Genomic DNA, 25,788 nt, shown 5'->3' with positions numbered 1-25,788 from the left:
CCTCTTTAGAACCAGTGTTACCACAGCTGATAAAAAAAAGCTGCAACGTTTTGCTGATAATCAGTGTAAATCACTACATTATTGATGTTGAAAAGAAGTTTCGCCTGGAAGGATGCAGTTCGATTTCTTAGTTCTACAATTTGTCATTTCCAAGTGGCATCCAAAATTTTGCAGCGTAAGCTGTTATAGGCTCATTACAATAGCCGTTTCGGTTGGAGATGGTGTCCTTGCTAGGGTTATGACTTGGGCTAGTTGGTTCATGGTAGGGGAACAGCACAAATTTGGCGGAGCACAAGACGAAGACAAGGACGAACACGGTGTCCGCCGCCACCACCACTGCCTCCACCGCCGGTTTAGGTTGTCCGTATCAGCTGTCGCCAGGAATGAGAAAAAAAGAAAATACCCAGTTCCCTCGGCCATCGAACCCGGGCCCGCTCAGTGGGAGTCATCTACGCTACCACTTAGTCACGCCAGAAGAAGTAGTTTAATGATTTGAAAATGTAAGATGGTCGGCCGAAAAATGGAACATCTGGCCTGCATCTGAACGTAAGGGAAGGGGAAGAGGGGAAGAAAGAGGGTCACAATGGGGCATGACAATGGGAGCGTTTAATTTTTAAACATGGTATTTATTACAATGGATGAAATGATGTATGTACAGGAACTATTTATAATAGCATGAGCACCAGGTAGTAGCCTCACCAGCTGCTGACATGTGCACAAAACATTACATACAACTCAACTTTTTTGCAGCTCCACCACCTCCGCGAAACGAAAAATATAATAAAGGTAAGCAGAAACCTTATGGAGCATCAATTCTACATTGTATTTCACAAATAATTTCTTTTTGACATGTTTTGGCGAATACATGCTTGTTTTCGTGCAGTGAATTAGGGAAAACCATTGATATACAAAATCAGCCTTGCGTAAAACCGTTAGTGCGTAATAGAGCATCCTATTCGGGCTTATCCAGCTGGTCGTAGCGTTCATAGAACACAGGCCTCCAGGATCTTGCGTTTCAGGCCTGAGTTCAGGCAGTATTTATGTTCTGAATTAACTATTAATGCCGCAAGTTTTACTTTTTATCCAGCCATCACTACACCAAATGACTTATTACAATATATCTTGCCGTACCCGTGCTCTTATTTTCTTTAAACATATATTTTAAACGCTTCAAGATCTGTGTTTTAGGCTGCGATACATTCAGAGTTCATGTCCTATTCACAACTCACTACCATAGCTCCGGCGTTCATTGGATGTACGCGTACTTTACTACCATAAATAATATGTATCATCGTTATCAATGATGGAGCATTGACTAAAACTTCCAGAGAACGCTGAAACAAGCACTCGCAACAAGAGTACATGGGCTGTAGTGGCTTTCCCATCAGATTTCACATCCCACCAGTATGAATAGACATTTTATTACGCACAAGGACAAAAATTTTGCAGCAATACTAGCACCTTTTTATAGTAGAGGTGAACGTATAAGAATTATGGTCAGTGACTAGTCAAAAATAAAAGTCAGGCTTTTTGCAAAAAATTAGTCGGAACACATCTCACTAAATTGATGAATTGACGAAGTGATTATGATTAAATCATTGTAGCGACATATCCCATCGAAGCCGCCACAACGCTTCAAGTGCCCATCGTCAAGTGGCACCGAGGGCTCATGCCTCTGGCTTCGCCATAGACAGACTGTGCCATCGAGTGGCGGTGTTTCCAAGTCCTCGCGTTGCCTTCGAGGCACACGAGTGCGTGAGAACGCTGAGAAATGCGTCACGCATAAAGCTTGTATTGCAGCCAGAGTCCTCTCTCGCGCTTCCTTCTGGACAGCTGCACATTTTGTGGCTCCGCCATAAAGCTTGCGTGTAGCCTTGAAGAATAATACTGCGCCAGTGCGTTCGAACGCTTTAAATTGTTCCCTCGCAGCCCGCTCGCATTCCTGGCCAGGCGCTAAGTTGTCGGGCCGCTGTGCTGAACTAACTAGTATGACATGGGTTCCAGTCCTGGGAAGGTATTCTGTTAGAGCCCACCTAGTGGACATGTCCATTTCATCTGTCGCTAAAGTGCTGACTGGCTGTGGCGTGTGGCGCGTGCTAAAGTGCGCCCCAGCCCAGCCAATCAGAACTTCAACAGCAGACGATATCGATATGTCCACTCGGTGGAGTCTTACAGAATTTCTCCCCAGTGTTCACCGGAGAAATTTGTGCCAGTGTTTGTCATGGATACTTGGCTTGAAAGAGGCTATATAGAACCTTACCCCATAGATAAATAGCTAGCTATTTCTCTATTCATCTATCTATCTATCTATCTATCTATCTATCTATCTATCTATCTATCTATCTAGCTAGCTATCTATCTATCTATCTATCTATCTATCTATCTATCTATCTACCTATCTATCTATCTATCTATCTATCTATTCTCTATTTATCTAGCTAGCTAGATATATATATATATATATATATATAGCTAGTTAGATAGCTAGATAGATCGTAGATAGATACAAAACGTAAAGTACGTGAAATGACCAAAGTAGTAAAATCATGATGCGCTTGTGTTCTCCCATCGCACGCCCTGCAACTTATGATAAACACCGAAATGCCACCGGCAAGCAGAGATGAAGCGCCTGTTCTGTTGTCCAGCAGCAATGAGCGTGCTGCAGCGGACAAAATATCCAAGCATAGAGTTGAATAGACTGCTTACCGCAGAAATCGGTCTTTTGAAAGTGAGATTAGGGGAAACATTCCACTGATTTTGTGGATAACATACCTCTCGGCACACACGCTAAATCCCCACAGAATTTATGTGTGCCGCACACTGCTGTGAAGATGCCCCAAGATAGGCAGTGCGGCCCCATCTATCCATTTACGAAGGTCCTACTTACACCTGGCGCACAAGAGAAAATCTATATAGCAGGATGAGGAGCATTGTAATAAGCAAACGTCTGATGATATCGAAGGGGGGAGCATGGTTACAAAGTAGGGGAATAGAGAGGGCGACATTAAACGACATTTTTCGATGTCGCGTATTTACATGTTGCAGTTGAAGGACTGTTGCAGCTGCGGTCATAACCTGCCACTGACTATACCTAATCAAATTTGGCTGTGGAACTAACGACCGCGTGCTAAATGGAATGTGAATTTGCTGGATTGGCAACAAAGATCTCAGATCTCGGTGATGGTGTTTTCGGCGGACACTTTGCAGATGGAGCCATACCTATTATTGCTAATACATTTATGTCAGACTTTGCTAATGATCTTCAATGTTCTGCAGCAGCAAATATAGGTACCACATCAACTAAAAAAATGAATCGCTTGGTCCTTCTCAATAGGAGATGTTTGGTTCCTGAGCATTGAGGGTGAATGTAGCGTGCGGAACAGCACCAAGTGAACCGAACTTTTCATTCAGTTTTCAGAGTGGATAAATTTTTTTCTTATTTTTCAGTAGCTTAAGATCTAAAATGAGAGTCTTAAGCGCAACAGACAATTTGTTATTTACCTGTATACGAAGAACATGAAAGCCCGTGTGATGCCAAGTAAATTATATTTTTTTACAGAGGAGAGATTGTTGTACTGGCCATACGGACAGGTAACAAACACAGGAGAGCTCGTTAGACAGTTGAAAGGTAAGGCAGATTGTGTGAATGCTCATTAACCGCCTGAGAATTGAGATTTCTGCACACTGACTGTGTATGAAGGCAGGTAATTCAAGCTTGCGCGCAGTTGCAAGGAACTACTTGGGAAGCAACGCATTTCTTAATGAATATTTTATAGAACTAAAGCCATTCAAACCATGTAGAAACTTAATGGGCACCGCGTGATGATCTGTTGGCACATTCCTTCAGAGAAACTGAAAGCTATCATAACTGTTCAGTAAAAAATTGTGTTCTTTACTTGTTTTCATTTCGCGGTATATTGGCTGGCGCGGACAATCGGTCTCGTGCGGTACGTTGCAAATGCAGCGAAGTGTGGCGCCAATGCTTCGCTAACAGGGGGCAGAAACTCCCTATACCTCCCTTGAGACACTCCGTCCCAAGCCGACACGCAGCGGCAGCGCCGCTTCCACCATTGGCGGTTGCCGGTTATCCAACTGTAAATAATTCACAAACAAAACAATACATCCATGACTGTATCGTCATATGGTCTGGCAACTCTGGCCAGAATGTGTACTATAAAAAGGAGCACGGAATAATAAACGGGGACTTGCCTTGTCAGCCCATCGCTCTCTGTCATCAAATCGAAACTTGGTGTCAGAAGTGGCTCGCCGCAGATAGGCGGTGCGCGCGCAGTTGCGCGGTGGGCTCGTCGTCCAGCGTCGCCCGGTGCAACCGAGATGGAAGCGCTTCCGCCCCCTGACCGACTCGTCCTCTCGGAGAACGTCGCCGCAAATTGGGAAAGGTTCAAGCAGCGCATCCAGCTGTACTTCAAAGCGACGGGTAAGGACAGCAAGACAAGTGCGGAAAAAGCGGCTGTATTCCTACACGTCGCTGGACAAGAGGCCATTGATGTGTACAACACATTTCAGCTGGCTCCAGCGGAACAGGAGGACTACGAGCTCATCGTACGAAAATTCGAAGAGTACTGCACGCCTCAGCGCAATGAAACGTACGAAAGGTATGTTTTCCGTTCCCGCTCGCAGCAGCAAGATGAAACATTCGAACAATTCCTGAGAGATGTACAGATAGCGGCGCAGACGTGCAACTTTGGAGACCTGAGGGATTCAATGGTGCGTGACCATCTTGTGTGTGGAACGAAAGATACGAAGCTCAGGTCCCGTCTCCTAAGGGAAAAGGATTTAAGCCTCTCCAAGGCTATAGACTTTTGCAAAGCAGCTGAGCTGGCAGCCAGCCACGACCAACTGTGGGACCAGAAACAGCAAGCAGCGCAGGCCTGTGCAGTGGACAAACGGGACCGAAGTGAACCTAGGAAAAAGTCCACCCATCAGTGCACCTATTGCAACAGGGTCCACCCACCTAGGAAGTGTCCAGCCTGGAAAAAGACGTGCGGAAACTGCGGTAAGCAGAACCATTTTGCCATTTGCTGCAGAGCAAGGAAAGTTAATGAGGTGGACCGTGAAGCACGCGAAGAAAACGAAGATTCTGAACATGAATTCCAAATTCTGGCTGTGTAAATAAGCGGCGTGGCAAGTACGGTGGGTCGCGACTGGACAATTGATGCAACAATAGGCACAAAAGCAGTGACATTCAAGGTCGACACTGGTGCGCAGGCAAACTTGCTGCCTCACTCGCTGTTCGCAAGGCTCAAAACAGCTGCAAAAGTGCGCCAAAGCAAGACAGTTCTGACAAGCTATGAAGGAAATGTGATTGAGCATTTCGGCACAGCATCATTGCCACTGCGACTGGGCAACAAAGTGCAACAGGTCACATTCTTTATAGTCAAGAAAGGCAAGCAAGCGTTGTTGGGACTTTCAACCTGCGAGTGTTTCGGCTTGGTGACACGCGCCCACGCCATTTCAAGGCAAACTAGTCTGGGAGAGCAGATAACGGCAGAATTTCCGGAGTTGTTCAAAGGTCTCGGCTGTGTCAAACGTCCCTACAGGATCACAATGATAGACGGAGCCAAGCCGGTAGCGGTGCCAGCAAGGCGAGTGCCACACGCGAGACAGGCCCCTTTGCGAAAGAAACTGGAGCGCATGGAAGCCGAAGGCATCATCGTGAAAATGGAGGAACCGGCAGAGTGGGTGAGTCCACTGGTCATTGTTGAAAAGAAGGGCGGAGGAATTCGAATCTGCATGGATCCGCGGCGCATAAACGAGAACATCAAACGCGAACGGTACGAGCTTCCCAGAAGGGAAGACATCGAGGCAGATTTAGCAGGAGCCAGGTGGTTCAGCAAACTTGACGCTAATCGGGGGTTTATCAAATACCGTTGGACGATGCGTCCTCAAGAATTTGTACGTTCAGTACCCCGTACGGGCGATACAGATTCTTGAGACTACCATTTGGTCTAAGTTCTGCTTCGGAAATATTTCAGAGAGAAATCAGTGACGCATTAGACAGGGTCCCTGGTGTGCGCGTATACATAGACGATGTGCTGGTATGGGGAACGACAAAAGCAGAGCACGACCGACGTTTACGGGCAGCACTGACAGCAATACGTTCAGCCGGTTTCACGCTCAACGCTGAGAAATGCATATTTGGCTCGCAAGAAATCAAATTTCTTGGAGACGTTATCTCGAATGAAGGAATCAAACCGGACGAAGAGCTCGTGAAGTGTGTCGCCAACATGCCAACCCCAACGTCAAAGCAGGAAGAAGAATGCTAGGCGCAGTGAATTATTTCGGAAAGTACATCCCTTGTTTGTCTGAAAAAACAGCGGTGCTGCGCAGTTTAATGCGTGAAAGTGCGTGTTTCGAATGGAGCAGCGTTCACCAGAAAGAGTGGGAAAGTATTCGCACGTTGCTAACGTCAGCACCCGTCCTAGCAGTTTTCGACCCACGGAAACAAATCAAGATAAGCACCGATGCCTCAAGGAATGCGTTGGGAGCCGCGCTGATGCAGCTTCATGATAAAGGCTGGCGGCCAGTGGCGTATGCATCGCGTGCGCTCACGGAAACCGAGACAAGATACGCTCAGATTGAAAAGGAGGCGCTGGGAATGACGTTTGGGTGCGAGAAGTTTGGCGAGTTCATTATTGGCACAAAGATAGCAGTAGAGACTGATCATCAGCCTCTATTGGCAATAGCAAAAAAGGAACTCTGTGAAATGCCTCCTCGTCTGCAGCGATTCTTCTTGCGACTAATGCGTTTTGAATTTACCTTGCACTTTGTGCCAGGAAAGCAACTGCTACTAGCCGATGCTCTATCCCGGATCCCAGCTCAAGACGACATTCGGCCAAGCGAAGATGAGGGCGTCAGCGTGCACGCTGCTCAAGTCCTGGAAAGCCTCGTCAGTGACAAGATGAAAAGAAAACTGCAGGCAGAGACGCAACAAGACGAAGAGCTGAGGCAAGTCATAACATGCCTAGAACAAGGTCAAATAACGGGTCCATTCGCTGCAGTAAAATCGGAGCTGTCGTACGTTGATGGAGTATTAATGACGGGTTGCAAAGTGGTTATTCCAAGGCAACTGCGCAGGGAAATGCTGGAACGCCTGCATGAGGGGCATCTCGGGCTCAACAAAACGAAAGCAAGAGCAAGGATTCTTATGTATTGGCCGGGAATGCAGAAACAGATCGAACAGTTGAGTGCGAAGTGCAGCACGTGCTGCCAGTTTGCATATCGCCAACCGGCTGAGCCGGTCATCAACAGCCCTGCCCCAAGTTTTCCGTGGGAAAGGGTTGGAGTAGATCTGTGTGAACACTCGGGGGTTTCGTACGTGGTAGCGTATGATGCATATTCAAATTATCCGGAAGTAGAGCGTCTGACACAGACGACGAGTGAAAGCGTCATCAGAAAACTTGAAATGATGTTTGCAAGGCACGGCATTCCGCTGGAGATACACACCGACGGGGGCCCGCAATTCACCTCCAGTGCGTTTCATAACTTTGCGCGGGTGTGTGACTTTTCACATGTGATTTCCAGTCCCAGGTTCCCGAGAGCGAATGGTCTGGCTGAAAAGGGAGTGCAGGTCGTAAAACGCCTCTTGAAGAAAACGAAGCACGCCAGGGAGGCGTTCTGGGTGGCTCTCCTGAATTATCGTCTGTCTCCCCTGGAAGGCGGCGAAAGCCCGTCTGAGTTGTTGATGGGGAGGCGGCTGCGTGGACGGCTGCCGGACTTCGCTGTGCAACCTGCGGCAGAGGTGAAGAAGCACGTGCAGAAACCCAAGGCTTCTTCCTCACTTCCAGTCTTGGACAGCGGAGACACCGTGCGCATTCTAGATGACTCTGGGTGGACAATCAAAGCCACAGTTCAAGACCGCGTCGATCCCAGGTCTTACATGCTAAGGACCGAAGAAGGCCGCACCATAAGACGAAACAGGCAGCACATCCTAAAAACACAGGAAAGGTTCATGCTGCGAGACACGGATGAGGAATATGAAGAAGGTGTGCATGCGCAGGATGCAGGGCAATCACAGTCGACAGGTCCTCCATCGAGCAGTGTCTTCCAGCCAGGCTCAACCAGAGCAAGCATGGTTGACCTTCCAGAGATGATGCCAGCTACCGACAATGCTACGTCATCAACCACTGTTCACCATCCGAGTGTGATGCAGGACAAAGAACCCAAGGAAGGTGGCAACCAGGCAAATGACAAAGGTGTGGCAGGGGCGTGCAGTGATACGGGACAGAGTTCTAGAAGATCGACTCGCATCAAGCGCCCGCCATCGAAGCTGTCATACGCAAAGGACTTCGAACAAATTGTGTAGTTTATCGAGTGTAATTTGTTTCTTTTTTTGTTGTTGTTCATGTCTATGTTGAAGTTTCGGCGTTTTGTTTACTACAGTCGGTTTACTGCAGTGCCCTAAGGAAGGATGATGTATCGTCATATGGTCTGGCAACTCTGGCCAGAATGTGTACTATAAAAAGGAGCACGGAATAATAAACGGGGACTTGCCTTGTCAGCCCATCGCTCTCTGTCATCAAATCGTCACTGATGAGGTCAGAAGGTAGAGGGAGAGGGCACGCAGACGTGAGGAGGAGGGTTACCACGGAAGCCCTCCTTTCCCACTTCGCATGCAAGCGGGTCGTGTTCGTGCTCTCTTGCAGGTGCGCTGGCCGCACGGCGACATTGGCCAAATCATGGAGCAGAACCCACTGAAGTGTGTCGTGTTTAGCAAGCGCTTTCTTTCTGCCGCGTTTATCATGCAGGATCATATTCGTTTTTTCAATCACCTCGGCACCTATCGTGCACACCAGCGCGAAGCAATTATAATGAGAAATATTTATATAGCAAACCGTCGTTATGCACCAATATTCGTTGTTAAAATGTTACATTTCGTCATGTCGTGAAAGTAGTCGCTTTGAAATTCCTAACTTGTGGTTAAGTTTAGGGTTACGGTTTAACTAGTCCGCAGATATAGTGGGCGTTAGCATGGAGAAAATAACTTCCTGGCACCATTATTCGCTAATTTTGTTCGTGTGCTTTGAAGACGATCAACTAAAGCTGGCCCATTTCTCAGTCAGCCAAAACTCGTTAAAAAGTAAAAGTCCAACGTTTTCATTTTATATACACATCTCGTGCTGGAAAAAGACTGACCTCCACGCAGTGCGAAAGTGTCAATCTGCAGAAGCAATTTTCATTCATAATGAAAATTTGTACATAATAAGCGAACATAGATTCCAGAAGATCAAAACCAATGTGAAATTTATTAACCCCGCTGTGTCTTTCTGTCTTTATTTCTTTTTGTCTTTCTTTTTTTACTTTAACCTTGGCTGTGCATGTCAACAAAGCAAAGAGTGCACAAAATTTATAGCCTAACAATCACGCACTCAAGCCCTTCATTACAGTTACTTTACCGGTAGCACATGGGCTGCTGTCATGTCCTAGCTAGTCGTGGCTATACGAAGTGATGCTAAGTTATGCGAAGTAATGCCAAGTGATGCTAAGTTATACGAAGTATATCATCATTTCCTCGTGGTCCGTGGCATCGGGGAACGCCTCGCGAGCATTTGCAGTCCGAGCACACGTATGGGAAGTGGTACAAACACTATGCACAGTGTACGGGCGGCGCCCAGCGTACGACATGCCGGGACGAGGTCACTGCGCATTGCGCAGTTGCGCGCAACTGGTGGCAGCTCGGCGGAGACGCGTCTGTGTCGGGCGAAGCGAGCGCACACCTGCACCGGTGGTTAGTAGGCAACTCGAGGCGACGTCATCGCTACTGCTTCGGTGCATGCGCGGCTAGGCGAGGTTGAGCCAGGTGGTGCGCAGCTGTGGCTTGGTTGTTCACTCTAAGCCCCGTAACCCCTATTATAGGTGCACATTTTCAAATTCTAGTATACTTATATTTTAAGGCTTTTTAAAATGTAAATTATACATTTGAAACCCTTAGGATAAGTATACAGGACAGCATGTAACCTTTCGGATTACGTGGTGTGTATGAACCACTTTACAGGTTACACGTCTGCTAACTATATATATATATATATCGCTGTTAGATATAAATAACGGTTCTGTGTTCCACACAGTACCTTGTACAATCTATATATATATATATATATATATATATATATATATATAATAGTACAAGGTACTGTGTTGAAAACAGAACCGTTATTTATTTCTAACAGCTTCGACTGTGGACCAGTCTTTTTGAAAATGTAGTTAAATGAGGCATGTATAGCACCATTTAACTACCTTTTTCTGACGAAGTGAGGTCCTCAGTCGACGGTGTTGGAAATAAACAATGCTTCTATTTTCAACGTAGTCTCTTTTATTCTAAAGGCACATATACATAGTTCGCAGTTTTTGGGTTGGCATCGAGGTTTAAAGAAAGATTGGCAAAAAGAAGTCATGTATTTTACAACTATAAGGAAGTATATACATTAAGCGTTCGGGATTCTAGTTTTAAATAGCCCTTCACGTACTTTACTAAGCTGGCTGTAATGGCAGTGCAATATTGCATGGCACTATAGAATTCTCCCTCACCATATATTGCAGCTCAAAAGGATGTACATTGGGTTTCCTGCATATGCATACAAATGTGTGATCTGCTTAAAAAAAGAGTTCATAGGGATGAAATGGAATAATTTTTTATTCAGGAAATCATAAACAGGAATATTAACTTGGCATGACTTAGTCTGATAAGACACAAGTGATGTTGACAAGCAACAGTGATTATATCGGACTAGACTAAAAAATAACTTCTTTAAATTACCTCCTTTTAAGCAATACTCCTTTTATTTTACAATGCAAGAAAACTCTTCAAGCGCTTGCATGTAGCTCCCGCAGGCACAACTTCACATGGCAATACCAGCTTCTGAGTTAGCAAAAGCATTTGGGAAAAAGCATAAGGGTACCGAAGGCTCTTAATGTCGTAGACCAAAAGGCAGAGAATGAGGGCACGCTCCAGACCGCCAGTAGTGACTTGGATAATTTCTTTGTGACTTCCACCAAAAATACAGGTTGCCTCCGTACAGGTGAATATATGGGGAGCAGTTAAAGCAAACTCTCCTGAAGGCAATGGCATCTATACAAGTGTAAAATCATGAAAACAAAAAACAATGCATGTGTTATACGTACAACGGTGTGAAGCACTACACGATGAGACAATTGCGAAAGAACAAACCTAATGAACTGTTCTCACTAACAAACAGCCCTGCAGAAAAAGTTTGGTTTACATAGATACTTTACCAAGTAAGTTTACCATTGTTAAATATAGCATTTTAAATTTTCTGCTGTACCCATCAAGCTATTGGAAATTAGATTCTTTTTTTGCAACTTGCTCTGTAAAACATTTTAACATGTTTGACTCATGCACATACCTCATTTATCAGAGCATATGTGGTCTTTCGCTGTAAGTGGTTCATTAGGTTCAAAAGTGTGCACTCGTGTCCTTGGCTTTCCGTGAAAACTTTCAGGGCACTGACCACTTTTTTTCTCCAAGTCAGTTGTGCTCAGACAAAACCTTAGTTCCGCTTCAATGCACAGCTACAAGAAGTATCAATAAAATAAAAGTAAATCGTTGGCTTCTCGTAACTACCCGTTATATTCCAGAGTAGCTACTTCTATTTATGATATTGTAATACATATTGTGTACCATAAGCATACTGCTAACCATCAACATTATTTCACAATGTCCCACTGGCAATCGAATAGCAAAACTTCTTAGCTTCTTTGTCCACTGCCGAAAACTTAACACTAGAGAACAGTGGTTGAAGTGATTATATATAATGAACGGCAGTTGATGTGTAAAACTTGGGTAAACTTCTTATGAACTTTTTAGCAAACACCTTCCTTTCACTTCCTTCTATAATGGCCGTTTCTGTATGTCATAAATATGCTCTCTTTTAGTGATTGCTATATTGTATTTATAGGTGCTAAACTTAAAACTCAGAAAGAGCAGAGCTGGGTAAAGCTCAAGCTCTACAAAAGGCAATTAATATTTATCTTCTAGGGTGGGTATTTCACCAGTCGTTTCAGCAAATTTTCTAATTAATCATTGACAATAATTACGAAAAGCCTAACAAAAATATGTAGTTTTTCCACACTAGAACTATACCAACACAGTACTTACAATTTCTTCCACCAAAAAGTACGAAGGCAAAGGATCCAACTGTACCTTGCACCTTTCGGAAAGGGTTATTTGAAGAAGGTGCTTTATCCTTTCCATGTCATGTACACCACTGAAGGTGTATGAATTCAATGCCCGAAATTCGTAAATGATTTGTAAATACCATGTTCCTCCTTCCAAATGTATCAAAGCCCAACCTATTTGCATAACGTTAAGCAACCCCAAGCGCTTCACAATATTTTGTCAAAATGTGCTGCAACAAACCTGCAACTCAGAGGTAGCACGTTCACTTGTGATAGCAAGAATGTCTGTGGAGGCTGGAACAGGCGCTGATCTCTTCTTATCCCTGTGCCTTCTAACTTTACGCGCAATTGATGGTCTTCGTATGAACACACTCTGTAAAAAAACAAAAACAAAAAAAAAACATTGAGCCCTTCTTTTATGACCTAGAAGTTTGGTAAATTGAACACAGAAAATAAAACAAAAAATGGCAAATACACACTGCCATTCTCTATACTGTTTAAAATGTGTTCTGTCATGATAAGCTTCATTTTTAGGAAAAAATAATAAATTTAATATTCCGGAAGATGTATCAGGGTTCTTTTGACCAAGAAGAACATGAATGCACTTATTACTTTGTGCTTAGTCTGTGACTTACATATACACGCCGTCGGGTCTGTTCAATACGGCTGCCTGCTTTCGGATCCTCCCACATGAGCCGGGGGTACTTTTTTAAAAGCGCCTCCCCAAGCGCGTCATACTGCCATCGGCCCTCGGCTGTGTTGCAACTGGTAATTATCTGATTTTCACTGAAAACGTTCGAGACAATGAAGTTCATTTTTACCTCACAATAACGTGTTTATTAGGAGCTCAATAAATTTATAGAACAAGAACACAGTAATAACGTGATAATCAACAGTTACATCAGAAAACCAGAGAACAAAACGATGTGACTTACTGAATAGAGTGACTTGCTGATGAAGCTTGTCGCGGCACCTCGTCGAGGCCGTGACAGGCTACACTACGCAGCACGCTGCTACCATTTCGAAGGCCGCACGCAGCAGACGAGCTATGCGCTGGGCAAAGATGAAATGATTTCTTCGTCTTTCCGAGATCGCAGACCTATATATTTTTCAGTTACTTAACTAAAAATTGGCAATTGTGTATTACTGAGAATGCTCTCGCACTCACAAAATCACAATGGTGGATAGCTGTTTTTGATCTGACAGCATTGTAGAAGCGAGGACAAGCGACTGACTGTTCACTGCTTTTGACGCGAGATTGTAAACTCCCTGCTGCATGCCGTGCAGTAATATTTGGCTCACATGTTCACAGGAGCCTCGTTAACAGATTGTCAATGTTTTTTACTGTGTTCAAAAACTGTTTGTGGGCCCCTTTAAAGCACGCTGCGAGCACACACCTTTTGTGGAACGGAAACGCACTTTATTAACAGTGACTCATGTACCTCTCATACTTTCGTTGTAGCACATAGCAGTGCTTACTACTGTGCTGACCGGCTCTGCAAGTTATAAAATTAAGCATAAAATAATCTTACACTCACAAACAGCCAGTTATCTCATTAAAACAACTGAAACAACCACTGCTGGGCTAATTGGTGAATAATTTTTTACAGATTTCCGTAGTGTATCTATACAGCTCTCGTTCTGTGCACTGTAAAGCAACATGGAGTCCTCATCAATTACTCCGGCGTTAGTGCTATCCTAATCTCGCCAACGGGTAACCGTTCATGTATTCAGCATTGCACGTTATTCAAGAACAACAAAAAAGGTTACACTGACACAGAAAGGTCAAGCGAATTACACCCAACATCTGTCGACGAAGACAACGATGCGAGTTAGCGCGCTAATTCGTTGAGCCGGCATCTGTGACGAGCCGCAGGAAGCCGCACTTCACAAACTCTCTGTAATTGCGCGAAATGGGTGCCCATGGTACAGCACTTCAATGCGGGCTAACAAGCGATGCGGATTTCCATTCATCGGTTGTTTTTTCTTATCGCTCACCACGCCAAGTGAACAGCAACTTGTCCCGTCCTCAATTGCGTGCCCACAGTGCAGGTCGCACGAGATGAAGAGCACGCAGCGCGAAACGGAGCAGAGAAGAAACGCGACCACGATAGGCCACGGACACGGGTCGGGGTAGGAAACGTACGCGTATTCTCGTCACGTTTCACACGGAATGGCTCGCTGTTTACAAACAAATAGCTCAAAGCAAATTCCACACCAGTGCCGTTGGTCTGGGCCTGCGCTGGACCAATCGCGTGCCCCCGCCTCGCAGTCGCGTAGACACACGCCACGGCTACGGCGCGAAACAGGAGCCGCAAGTGACGGCCAACGTGCACAGTGAAATACACCTACAATGTTCGCGCGCGGAGAGCCTCGGCAACACCAAGGTCGCTAAGGTGAAACTACCAAAGCGCGCGCGCACACAACCTCCCCGCACGGTATGTGCTCAGAAGCAACGTGGCACCACGTTCTCCGCGGATTAATTCACTTAACAGATATAAATCCAGCGCAAGGACCAACAGAGCCCGTAAACACCGCAGCCATTCGAAATGCTATACGCACGCGCATGCAGTTTTAACAAAAAGCACTCACCAAGCTCGAGTTCTCTTCCCGTGCACGCCGGGGCAATGGTCACAATACTCGCATTTGATCGTTGATGGACCAGAGACCGTAAATTGCTAGCAGTCACACTGTTGCTCATTGCAACGGCCGTGTACAATCCCAAACAAATCCTTGTTGGTACGCAGCTAATATATCCAAATGGCAAAAAAGTAATGAACAAGGCGGGAAACGTGCAACCGTCAAGGCGCCAAATCAACCCATCTCCCATCAAGCGCAAAAGCAACGCAGCAAGAAATATGAAACAACGACGCTGGAAAAATGGCGTCTGCTCTTCAATCTTCAAGAGGGAACTCGCATGTCCCTCTAGCGCTCTCCTAGCACGGAAACTTCGCGCCGCCGCGTATAGGTTACTACGTAAGGGTTACGCACTGGATTTTATTGCGATAGCAATTATATGGACACTCAAAAGCAGATTTCTGCCGTCGGCGTCGCCGTCGCCGTCGCCGTCGCCGTGAGGTTCCGTATGACGTCAATGGAGATGAAATCGTGACCGCGCGCTGCCGAACGCTGTATGTGCGAGTGAAAGGGCGCGAAGGACGCGCTCTTTCACGGGGAGTGAACGCACGGCGGAGAACAAACGCGCGTTCTGCGCCGTGCTTCCTTAAGGGCTGCAGAAGTAGGCGTCTCTTTCCTCCTTTACAATCACCATATATGTAGAGCAAACGCGCCTTCTTCCGATGCGCGAGACGCCGTGGGGGAGGGGGGGAAGGGGGAGGGAAGGGAGGCGACGTTTAGCTGCGGCACCAAGTGCCTATTTATATCACAGGCTCCGGCAACAGTCACCAACGCCGCACGCATTTTGAGCGAACGCGGGCAAAACGCCGACGGCGTCGACAACAGTTCTGCGCGTTGCCGGTGCTGCTGCATGTCCAAGTTTATACAGCTGATAAAGCTAATATCATTACTCCGTATAGCTCTCTACAAATTTGCTATCGCAATTGATGCTTCACCTTTCAGGTGAAACTGCGACAACTTTTTTTTTTACGCAACCCATAAAGGGGGTTCGTAACCTATATTGCCTTAGTATGTCGGGTCTTGTAACCTCTAAACTTATCGAAAAAAATCAAAACACCAAAATGAGCACGTTGTATCCTTTATTTTATGAGTTAAAACCGCGTATAAGTTACAATATGTGTTACCGGGCTTAGAGTGTTGCTAGGCAACAGCGCCGAATTTTCTACGGACTTCAGACGTTTCTTCTCCAGCTTTAGCAGCTTCGCTTTTAAAAATACAGAAGGCGCACGTACAGCAGCACCTGCTATGTTCAGCACTTCTCCAAATTTGGCAATGAGTAGCTCAAATATATCAGGCAGCTGACAAAAAACTACTGACGTGTGGTCGTCGATAGGCAGGACCCTTCTTAGCGGAATGTCATACAAAGGAACACATTGTGTTTCTTTAATTATTTACAAATGAAAATGGTCCTTAATGGGTTAATTAGGCATTGGCACGTAAAAAAATCCAAAAATTACAGTACCAGTTCTGGAAAATATAGATCTACCCGGCTTTCTTATGGTAGACCTATAGCCACCAACTGAGCCAGAGCACCTGCCCCATGCGCGTGAAGCAGTGGGTTCGACTCTACAGGCCGCATAAAACCCACCGGTTGTTATAATTATTACAGGTGTCCCCACGCCTGGTGCTTCTTATTTTTCTGACCGCAGGGTTCGAAGAAATTTGCATGGTGCGCGCTCATTTTTCACAAACTGTTCAGTCTTATAGGAAGCCGAGTGTCGGGTCCGTGAAAGCAGTGCCTATTCAGTTAAGCGATGCGTAAACGACGACAGCGCGGGTTTGAACCAACGTCTTCCCAGCCACGAGGTGTACAATTAACCACGCGGCCAGGACTGCAATGAAGCTCACGTAGGGCCCCATTCATTATATCCTCGTGAATATGTGTACCCAGGATCAAAAAAAAAATTCATGCTGTATTTCCCTATCTGAAAGATCGTCTAGATTGGAAAGGGCGTTCATTCGTAAAATAAGGTATCATGACTGGTTATAGTGCTCTTGTGTCCATGTCTTGTCTAAACCACCCCTGTGGTCGAAAAAGAAAACATGATCATAAACCGCATTCAAGGACGCAGTTACGGCACCCCGTTGTAAATTCTGGCTATTTGGTACGAATAGCTCATCTTTATTCTCGACTGAAAGCGATCTTCAAGCGCAGTGTCTTTATAGTTTCGCGGTACTTCACCATTTGTTTCATTCCCTCCGGAAGAAGATCCTATAGGCAGGATTTATTACGCATTGTCATAACGTGAAGCACTTGCATGGACGGCTTGTCAAAAACTTCAAGGCATTTTTCCTGTGGCACTCAGAAAGTTATAAGTGGCCGAATTAAAGAAAACAAGTACGTCTTTAACACTAATTATAAAATGGCGATATAGCCGAAGGAGGCAAAGTAAGGAGTTATCGCCTAATGTTACTTCAAATCTGTGAAACCTCGCTCTCGGTAGATGTTAATGATAATGGCTTAGCGAGTACATTCCGCGTAGCTTTTCTGCTGATATCCAAAGGACCACTTGCGCAGGTTATTGTGGGGACCCTAATTATGTGACTGCTCCGGCATCACCGCTGGCCTCGTGCGGACTGCAATGGGATCGAGCGTCCCAGCCGTAGTTGCATTCGCGGCCGCTTGGCTGGCCCGAACGGCGTTACTTGCGGGTGATGGGACGTGTCGGCTCCCACGGGCGACGGCGTTCCTGGGGCGTTCCGCACGTTTTTCTACACCGTTCCCAGACTACAGTCTTTGACTGGTGGCGCCACGACGGATCATGCCATTTTTGAGGCACATGGCAGGCCGCACGCTGTCTTTTTATTCCCCGCCGGGGTAGTAATTACCATCACTGGTGGTGTTTTTCGAAAACGCAGGGAAGTGGGCTTCTGCGTTGCCGCTAGGTTTGCTGTCAATGTCCGGACTTCCAATTCCCGCACAAGAGTGGGTGAAGGAAGTTGGACATGTAGTGAAGGGGGGGGGGGGGAGGGGGAGTTGATTGCGCTGGCGGTTCACCCAGCAAGTGTCTGGCCACACGTTCCACATTTCGGTTCAGTACATCTGTGGTGCGTGGTGCGGCTGGCGCTATTTCAAGCCATTGTCTAAGTGGAAGAGGTTACCGGTGGGTTAGCAGTGCCTTCTCCACAACTCGATTAACTTACCGGCCCCTTTCTTGCAGTGTTACAACCCTTTGAAATGCAGCATCAACGCTGGCGATTAACTTATCGCGGAACAGTCAGCGTGACATAAGCGCTCCTAATATCGGGCTGTTGCCACGAGATTTCTCATTTTTAACCCTCTTCTATATTTTTATGTATTCCTTCATTACTATTTCTTTTATTTACTCGTGTCTAGAAAGAAAACGTTTCCTACCGAAACCGGTCTAATTCCCAGATTCAGAATGACAAAACATACTTTTTTATCTCTTTCAGACTCATACGGCTGTCCGAATAAAAATGACGACTGTCTATATGAATGCATGCAGCTGGGATTCAATGGATCATTCTGTGGGCACCGTCAACCGCACAACTGTTTCTGTAGAGCACATGTTTTATCAGGTGAGTTAAGTACATAAATGGAATGTTTACTGTTCGGTGCAAAAATGTAGGATCCTCTCATATAAAACGCTCAATGATGAAAGAGCTCGTGCGTGCGCACTTCAACATAAATGTCGTGAAAGAACTTCTATAATGCGCCTAATTGGCCTCACAAAACCTATTTATTGCTACTATCATGTTATTCTTCCTAGCGAATGCAGTCTGAATCAATGAAACATCTAAAAATGGGCGATGTATTTTGTAATCTGTACGAGTATTTTAGGCACGATTTCCATGTTGTCATGGTGTAGTGACTGTGAAAACACACAATCCTCAAAAGAACGGCAAGGAAAGAAACTACTTAGACAACTCACTTCCCACCGGAATAAAAAGTAATGCTTAAGTGCCAACCACAGCGGCAACCGCACTAGACAGTCATGAAGTATAAAGCCAGTGCGAAGTCTGTAGGTAAATTAAAGCTGCGCCGTCAAAATTTTCTGAGCAATCGCTGGCCCACCTACATATCTTACAATGCACGATACAAATGGTATCGTGCACCCTATCTGATTTTAAACACGTGCGTTTTCATTTATATGGTACAGCGTTCACAAAATTTGCGGTACAACATGCTTGACTTTGGTTAGCTGTAACCCTATAGCAAAGAAAAGTTATTTCAATTTGAGCGAGTTTAAATATATATCTTACATTTACTAACTTGTGTGTAATTTTGACTTCGCATTTTCACAAGATCTAAGTGAAGAGAAAACTTTAGGAATCTGTAAAGATGCTTTGCGCAAGTCGTCTGAGCATCTGTCAAAATAAAGTAGAATAACACTTCCGGCTGTAAATTGCATGTTATGTATCCTTTATAATGCTATCTTCGTTAATGCGAGAAGCTCGCACTTTAGCCAACTAACTTGTCAACGCGTTACACTGCCCGATTCTATGTCATTTGAGATTATTGATGTCTGCTTTAATTTGTACAAAGACTAGTGAAGAGTATTCGTCCATTCTATAGATATCTGGAATGCCAAGGAAGGAAACCTTTACCCCAATCAAAGCACGAGTAAGTCATGTATCAGCAGGCTCAAAATATTGTTATAGTATATAAGTACATTTATTTAAAGAGCTACAGGGGCTGTTTTCTCTATTTGTGTATTTATGTTGTGGTCCTCTCTTTCAATCAACGTTCTTGTGATTCACTGTTATGCGCCAGTCAGCTTAGAAACATTTTACCATCGTTCATCTTGCCCTGCTTCTCATTATACCAACTGCTGCCCGTTACTTCTTGCCGTCAGGGTTGGGACCTTATAGACTCTTAACAATTTGACGACTTTGTTACACCACCTCTGTACATGTGAACATTAGAACAATTGCATAAAACTCTACTGAACTAAAAGCGAAGAACGCCGTTCTTACGTCCGTAAATTTTGTGAGGCGCAAAGATCTCTGTCTTGAAACCCGTGTGCTCCTCCTCAATTACCTCACAAATCTCAAAACTAAAGCAACCTGATTGAATCAGCGGTATTATGACATGTACACTTTTCTTTATCTCTCTTCAAGTTATACAAAACGGCACGAGAAAAAGAAAACATTATGCAGAAGGGACCAACCTTTTTGAATCTATGGGAATTGAAGCTTTGTTTACTCATTTTATTATAAATAAAACCCGTAAAATACCTAGCAAATTTAACTGAGCCAGTACGCATTCATATCTAAAATCTAGCTGTAGCGACCGAAATATTCCGACGAAAAATGCAAATATATGAGCGTATTGTAATTTTTAAAGGCTAAGATAAAAATGACCTCGGCAATTCTCCAAAGTCTGCTGAAACTGTTATATTTTAAGATTATTTTCTACCTAGGTAAATTAGGTTTTGCAGGAACGAGTAAAAGTTTGGTTTTCTCAAGAGTTCATCAACGGAGCACGCTTTCTTATGGGGAAAATAATTTTGGAAAGACAGTTTGTTAGTGTTATATGTATAAATCTTCGAAAAGCGTTCGACAGTTTGCACAATGATACGTTATTACAAAATCTTGAACTCTGTGGGATAAAAGGGGTACCTTAAAACTTTTAGAATCCGACTTTATGTCCCGAATCGATGCATTTCTTTGAGCAACAACCTATCCCCTCTGAAATTTATATATGCTGGTATTCCTCAATTTAGCATCGTTGGACCTCTCTAGTTTAATTTCATATCAATAATGTCACTAACATTAGCCAAAAAAAGAACTTACCTGCTCTACGCGGAGAACACGATTTTTCTACTTTGCGGGCCCAACATTGAAACAATTCAGTTGAACAGCAATGTTCCAAGGCCCGTTGATACCAATTGATTTAATATCATCCAAGATCCATAGAAGCAAAACTGAAGCAACAATTTTTACTGCTAAACAGTCGCCACTAGTTTTCACAGAAAATTCTATGCTGGCTCAAATGCCTTCAGATATTGTTCACTCCAAGACACTTAGTGTATACTTCCATAAGTATATGTCCCGGAACACACACATTAAACCCATTCTCAGCAAAGTTTTAAGCACTGTCGGCATTTGGGCTATATTATTTTTTCAGCTACCAAATTTCGAAATACTGATTTACAACGTGTTATTTTAGCCCAACATAAACTATCGCTTTCTAGTATACGGCAAACCTACGTCATCCAATTACCAATACTTGTGTGTGCCTGAAAAAAAAGGCTTTAGGCACATAGCTGGTGTCATGAGCCACAAAATGAAGAAAGAAAGAAGAAGAAAAAGAAGAAGATAAAAATAGAACAAGAAGACACGAGGAGTCAGTGGGAGAAATAAAGAAGAAAGAAGTTATAAAATAAGAGCGGCCGAATAAAAAGAATACATTATAAAAGCAGAAGAAGAAGCGCAAAAGTGCACGCGCAGCTACGTGACCAATGGGATAAGGGACACGTAGCCGAAGAGGGCAGCCCAGCTACGCTCTGGGACGACGAGGGGCAGAAGGAGCTGGAGGCCGGAAAGAACGGTTGGATCACGGAGACGGCGGCAACCCGATGGAAGCTGTTCTTCAGCTGCCGCGGCCACGACCCGCGAGCTGAGTGGACGTCCCACCGCAAGCCGCAGCTACAGGCTGACGGCGCCGCTTCTCGGATTCCCTGCGGCTACGATCCGCAGGCTAGCGGAGTTGACCGGGCGATCCAGGCGCCTCGGCCACCCCACCGTCCTGACCCCCGAACCAGGCCAACCGTGGACCGAACGTCGGACACAGCGACTTCGAGTCTACGACGCATCGGCGGGCCCAACGACGTGTCGCCGGAAGCCGCGACGACGAGGTGACGTGGCCACGTCGAGGGACTTAATGTAAATATTTGGACTTATGAATTTTGATATCTGAGGACTCTGGGGAATTTCTATAATTAACTCGTGCTGTAAATTGTTTGTTTCGTGCTGTTGTCTTTATCGTTTCTTTTTTCATTGAAGGACAATGTTTCCTGAACTCATGTTTGTTCATGCGCCATCTCGCTCTCAGCAGTCTCCTCATCTTCCGTCTGTACTTTCGGGATGTATGCCTTCTTGAGCGATTGGTGTAGCTGCTTGCTTTGTCCTTGAACTCGAACTTGAAAAAGTCACTTTTGAAAACCTTTTTCTTCTTTTGAGGACATCCTTGGGATCTGCAGTTAAATACACGTCGCTCTTGCTCTGAAACTTTACGACGTTCTTCGAAGTCATCATCTTCAGATGTTCTGCTACTTCTCACCCCAAATTTAAATCCCCCTCTCATGGTTGCTTTGCAATGAGCAATGCCATAAAGAGTCGCCCATAGGTGCTTTCTTCGTGTCTTCTTCTTGGGTGTTGATTTCGTCTTTTTCTTTTCCTCGAAGCAATTTTTCGATCTGCTCTTTCTCTTATGCTTCTTTCTTTTCTCTTTCTCAGTTTTCTCTACTTTCTCTATCCCTCTGTCTACTGTCATCGCTTCCTCAATGCGCCCTTCTTTCTCGCCACTCGTAAAACTTGTGCAATTGTGGTCGTCTGCATCAGAAACGTCTTGCTTGCTGGACACTAGCTTGTGCTCACGGGGATTTCTGCGGCGGAAAGTCATCATCTCTTGAAAAGCTTTGCCGCGGTCAAGCACTCTCCCTTCCTGCGCGACATCTTCAATTGCTCTGCTCTCAACACACACTGTGTGCAGCGATGCGCTACTCCCTCTCTCGTCAGTGTCCCGCTGGATCGTCGTTTCTGCGGACCGTTCGCCCTCCTGAGCACGACCCTCCGGCGCGTACACTGCACTACCGAAAACACACTCATCATTCCGGTGTTGTACCCCTTGCTCTCCAGTACAATAGGACTCAGCGGCGCGGTCATCAATGGCCTTACAGTGGCAACTATTCTGTCGCAACAGTTCACCTGTGTGAGGCCCCTCTTCAGGTATGCTATGACTGCTATGTATTATTTTGACTGCATCTGGCATCTCTGTCTCTTTCTCTTCGAACTGTTTTTTCTTCTCACATGCTTGCCGAAGTGTCTCAAGTTCTAAACATCGAGCGGCATGGACACGGTTCATTACATCCTCAATTAGTTTAAGGCCCTGCTCCTTGCTGAGCTTCTTCTCGCGAACAGTTGCTAATATGCTGTTCCAATCCATCTCTAGACCACCAAAAATCTGTGACAGGGCCGGAAATGGTGAAATATCCTGGCAGGCTCGCCAAATTGTCACGGATTTCGGTGGACTAAAGACAGACAGGGACAAGTCGAACGTTTAAAACATACATTTATAATTGCAAAAAGAAACGACAAAGAAAACAGCACAAAACAAACAATTTACAGCACGAGTTAATTATAGAAATTCCCCAGAGTCCTCAGATATCAAAATTCATAAGTCCAAATATTTACATTAAGTCCCTCGACGTGGCCACGTCACCTCGTCGTCGCGGCTTCCGGCGACACGTCGTTGGGCCCGCCGATGCGTCGTAGACTCGAAGTCGCTGTGTCCGACGTTCGGTCCACGGTTGGCCTGGTTCGGGGGTCAGGACGGTGGGGTGGCCGAGGCGCCTGGATCGCCCGGTCAACTCCGCTAGCCTGCGGATCGTAGCCGCAGGGAATCCGAGAAGCGGCGCCGTCAGCCTGTAGCTGCGGCTTGCGGTGGGACGTCCACTCAGCTCGCGGGTCGTGGCCGCGGCAGCTGAAGAACAGCTTCCATCGGGTTGCCGCCGTCTCCGTGATCCAACCGTTCTTTCCGGCCTCCAGCTCCTTCTGCCCCTCGTCGTCCCAGAGCGTAGCTGGGCTGCCCTCTTCGGCTACGTGTCCCTTATCCCATTGGTCACGTAGCTGCGCGTGCACTTTTGCGCTTCTTCTTCTGCTTTTATAATGTATTCTTTTTATTCGGCCGCTCTTATTTTATAACTTCTTTCTTCTTTATTTCTCCCACTGACTCCTCGTGTCTTCTTGTTCTATTTTTATCTTCTTCTTTTTCTTCTTCTTTCTTTCTTCATTTTGTGGCTCATGACAGCTGGTCTCACTGTTAATACAACTACAGAGCAACTTTTCAGGCGGTTTCATGGAATACAAATTCGTAATTTTTATTCATATAATATGGCTATATGATGTAACCATAGCTTTAGAATCGATGAACATCGATATAACAACTGTCAACAAAAGCACACTACGCTCTATTTTTGTGACGCGTTCATCATACCATTTCCTCTGTGCGGATGTGGATGTCTGAAAACTAATACACATTTCATTATATGCATGTTGTTTTCGCACCCCTCCTAGTCCTTGTATTTTCAGCATTACCAATGTCTGAAAGAATCACTCGTAGGTTAAATTTTAATGCGAAATGTATTATGTTTTGTTTTTATTGCTTTTATGCTCACATAAAATTTGTAATGTTGGCAGGTGTACTTATGGTTTCTCCTGTTCTATGCCCCGTAAAGGTGGCCTGAACCTGTGCCAAATAAATATATTTTCACTTTTACTTCGAGCTTTACTACATTTCAACAAGGACATAAATTCGAATAAATTTCTGAAGCGGGTATTAAACTTTATAAATTGGCCGATTTTATTATACGTCTTTAGTTTAAGGAGAGTGGCACGCATGTACTTTCGCTCACCCGTGCTACACAAAGTGATGAGTCTTACTTGGCTTGTAATAAATAATCTTTTTTATTTATTTTAAATGTAAGAAGCGCTTCACGGCCGATCATTCGTTGGGAGTGTGTGCCATAGTAGATAAATTAGAATCACCATCCACCGGCGGAAACTATCTAAAAAAGTTAGCAATGGTGTCAGAAAGGCTTTTATGTGACTCGGTTGGAGATCTCTCAAAAACCACACTAGTGTACGAAGTGCTTATGGTAAAATGTGTATCCTATGTTTTTGCTCTTTTGTATCGGTTACCTGATGGTAGTATTGAAAGTTTTTGCACCTTTTTAGAACAATTACTTTGTTATGCTTGCCAGAATAGACTGTGTATAAATATAGGAGGATACTGTAATATAATCTTACCTCAATGGAATGCAATTTCCCGCAATCTGATCTTACTCCTTGATTCTATTGGTTTGCGAACGTCATGGAAACACTCACTCGTGTCATGTGCCTTTCTGAATTCCTCATCGACTTATTAATCAGGAACAGCCCCATGCAAGATATCAACGCTCGTATCACTGTTGCCGATCTAGGTGATAACTTGCCGATATACATGTTTTCTATACGAAATAGCACAGTTAAAGCGAGGCTAAGGGAATATAAATCTTTCGTCATCGAGGAAATAAATCGAAGAACCATGAGTGACTTTCGAAACCAACTTCCAAGTGTCGACTGGACACCCGTATTAAGTGTAGCGATGCTGATACGCTCATGCGTATAATAAAAAAATACGCACACTAGCTGTTTAAATGAAACAAGGTAAATAAATCCAGAAAGATACGCAAGCCTTGATTAACAAATGAGTACTTAAAGTTAATCCGTAAAAAATAATTATACTCTCACTTTGTGCAGTCAAGAAGCCCGGATAATTTTTTGCATTTAAAAAATACCTAATCTTTGTAACTATATAGTTTCTTCGACATAAAAAAAGCGTACCTGGAAAAATTGTTTAGTGATGCGGATACCAAAGGCAACTTAGTTTGGCGTGCACTTAATAAGCTCTTAAATCGTGACACAAACCGTTATGAAGAGCTCGAGATTACAGAGAATGGGAAGAAGCTAAAGGGTATATAATTAGCAAATCGGCTCAGGGAACACTTTACAAATTTAGTGATTAGCGCTCACAATATAGATGCTCCTATTTATTTGGTGCGACCAGTGTGAATACAGCGTTTTGTGAGCCTACGAAACCTGACGCAGTGTCTGACTGACGACACCTGACTCTGCTTTTATATCAGTGAAAAAAAGTAAGGCACGTGACATTGATGGTCTCTGGATTAGAGCAATATAAATTTGCAATACACTTGTTATTGTGCGCTTTCGCCCACATATTCAATATTTCCTTGTCTATGGCGTTTTTTC

General features: G+C 44.7%; 1 protein-coding gene across 1 annotated transcript in view; it reads left to right on the top strand.

Annotated features, from left to right (window-relative positions):
• LOC125947161 (uncharacterized) overlaps positions 1 to 24,224 on the top strand; it is a 47,117-nt gene extending 22,893 nt beyond the window's left edge. Inside the window, exons 6-10 of the mRNA XM_049671542.1 lie at positions 751 to 786; positions 3,560 to 3,628; positions 18,208 to 18,333; positions 19,331 to 19,378; positions 24,178 to 24,224. Of these exons, the coding sequence (XP_049527499.1) occupies positions 751 to 786; positions 3,560 to 3,628; positions 18,208 to 18,333; positions 19,331 to 19,378; positions 24,178 to 24,224 (326 nt within the window). The remainder of the gene's footprint in view (positions 1 to 750; positions 787 to 3,559; positions 3,629 to 18,207; positions 18,334 to 19,330; positions 19,379 to 24,177) is intronic.
• The last annotated feature ends 1,564 nt before the right edge of the window (positions 24,225 to 25,788 follow it).

This window comes from Dermacentor silvarum, chromosome 7 (genome assembly GCF_013339745.2).
Source record: "Dermacentor silvarum isolate Dsil-2018 chromosome 7, BIME_Dsil_1.4, whole genome shotgun sequence".
Lineage (NCBI taxonomy): Eukaryota > Metazoa > Arthropoda > Arachnida > Ixodida > Ixodidae > Dermacentor > Dermacentor silvarum.
The sequence above is the reverse complement of the archived record's forward strand: the minus strand, read 5'-3'. Positions and strand labels throughout refer to the sequence as shown.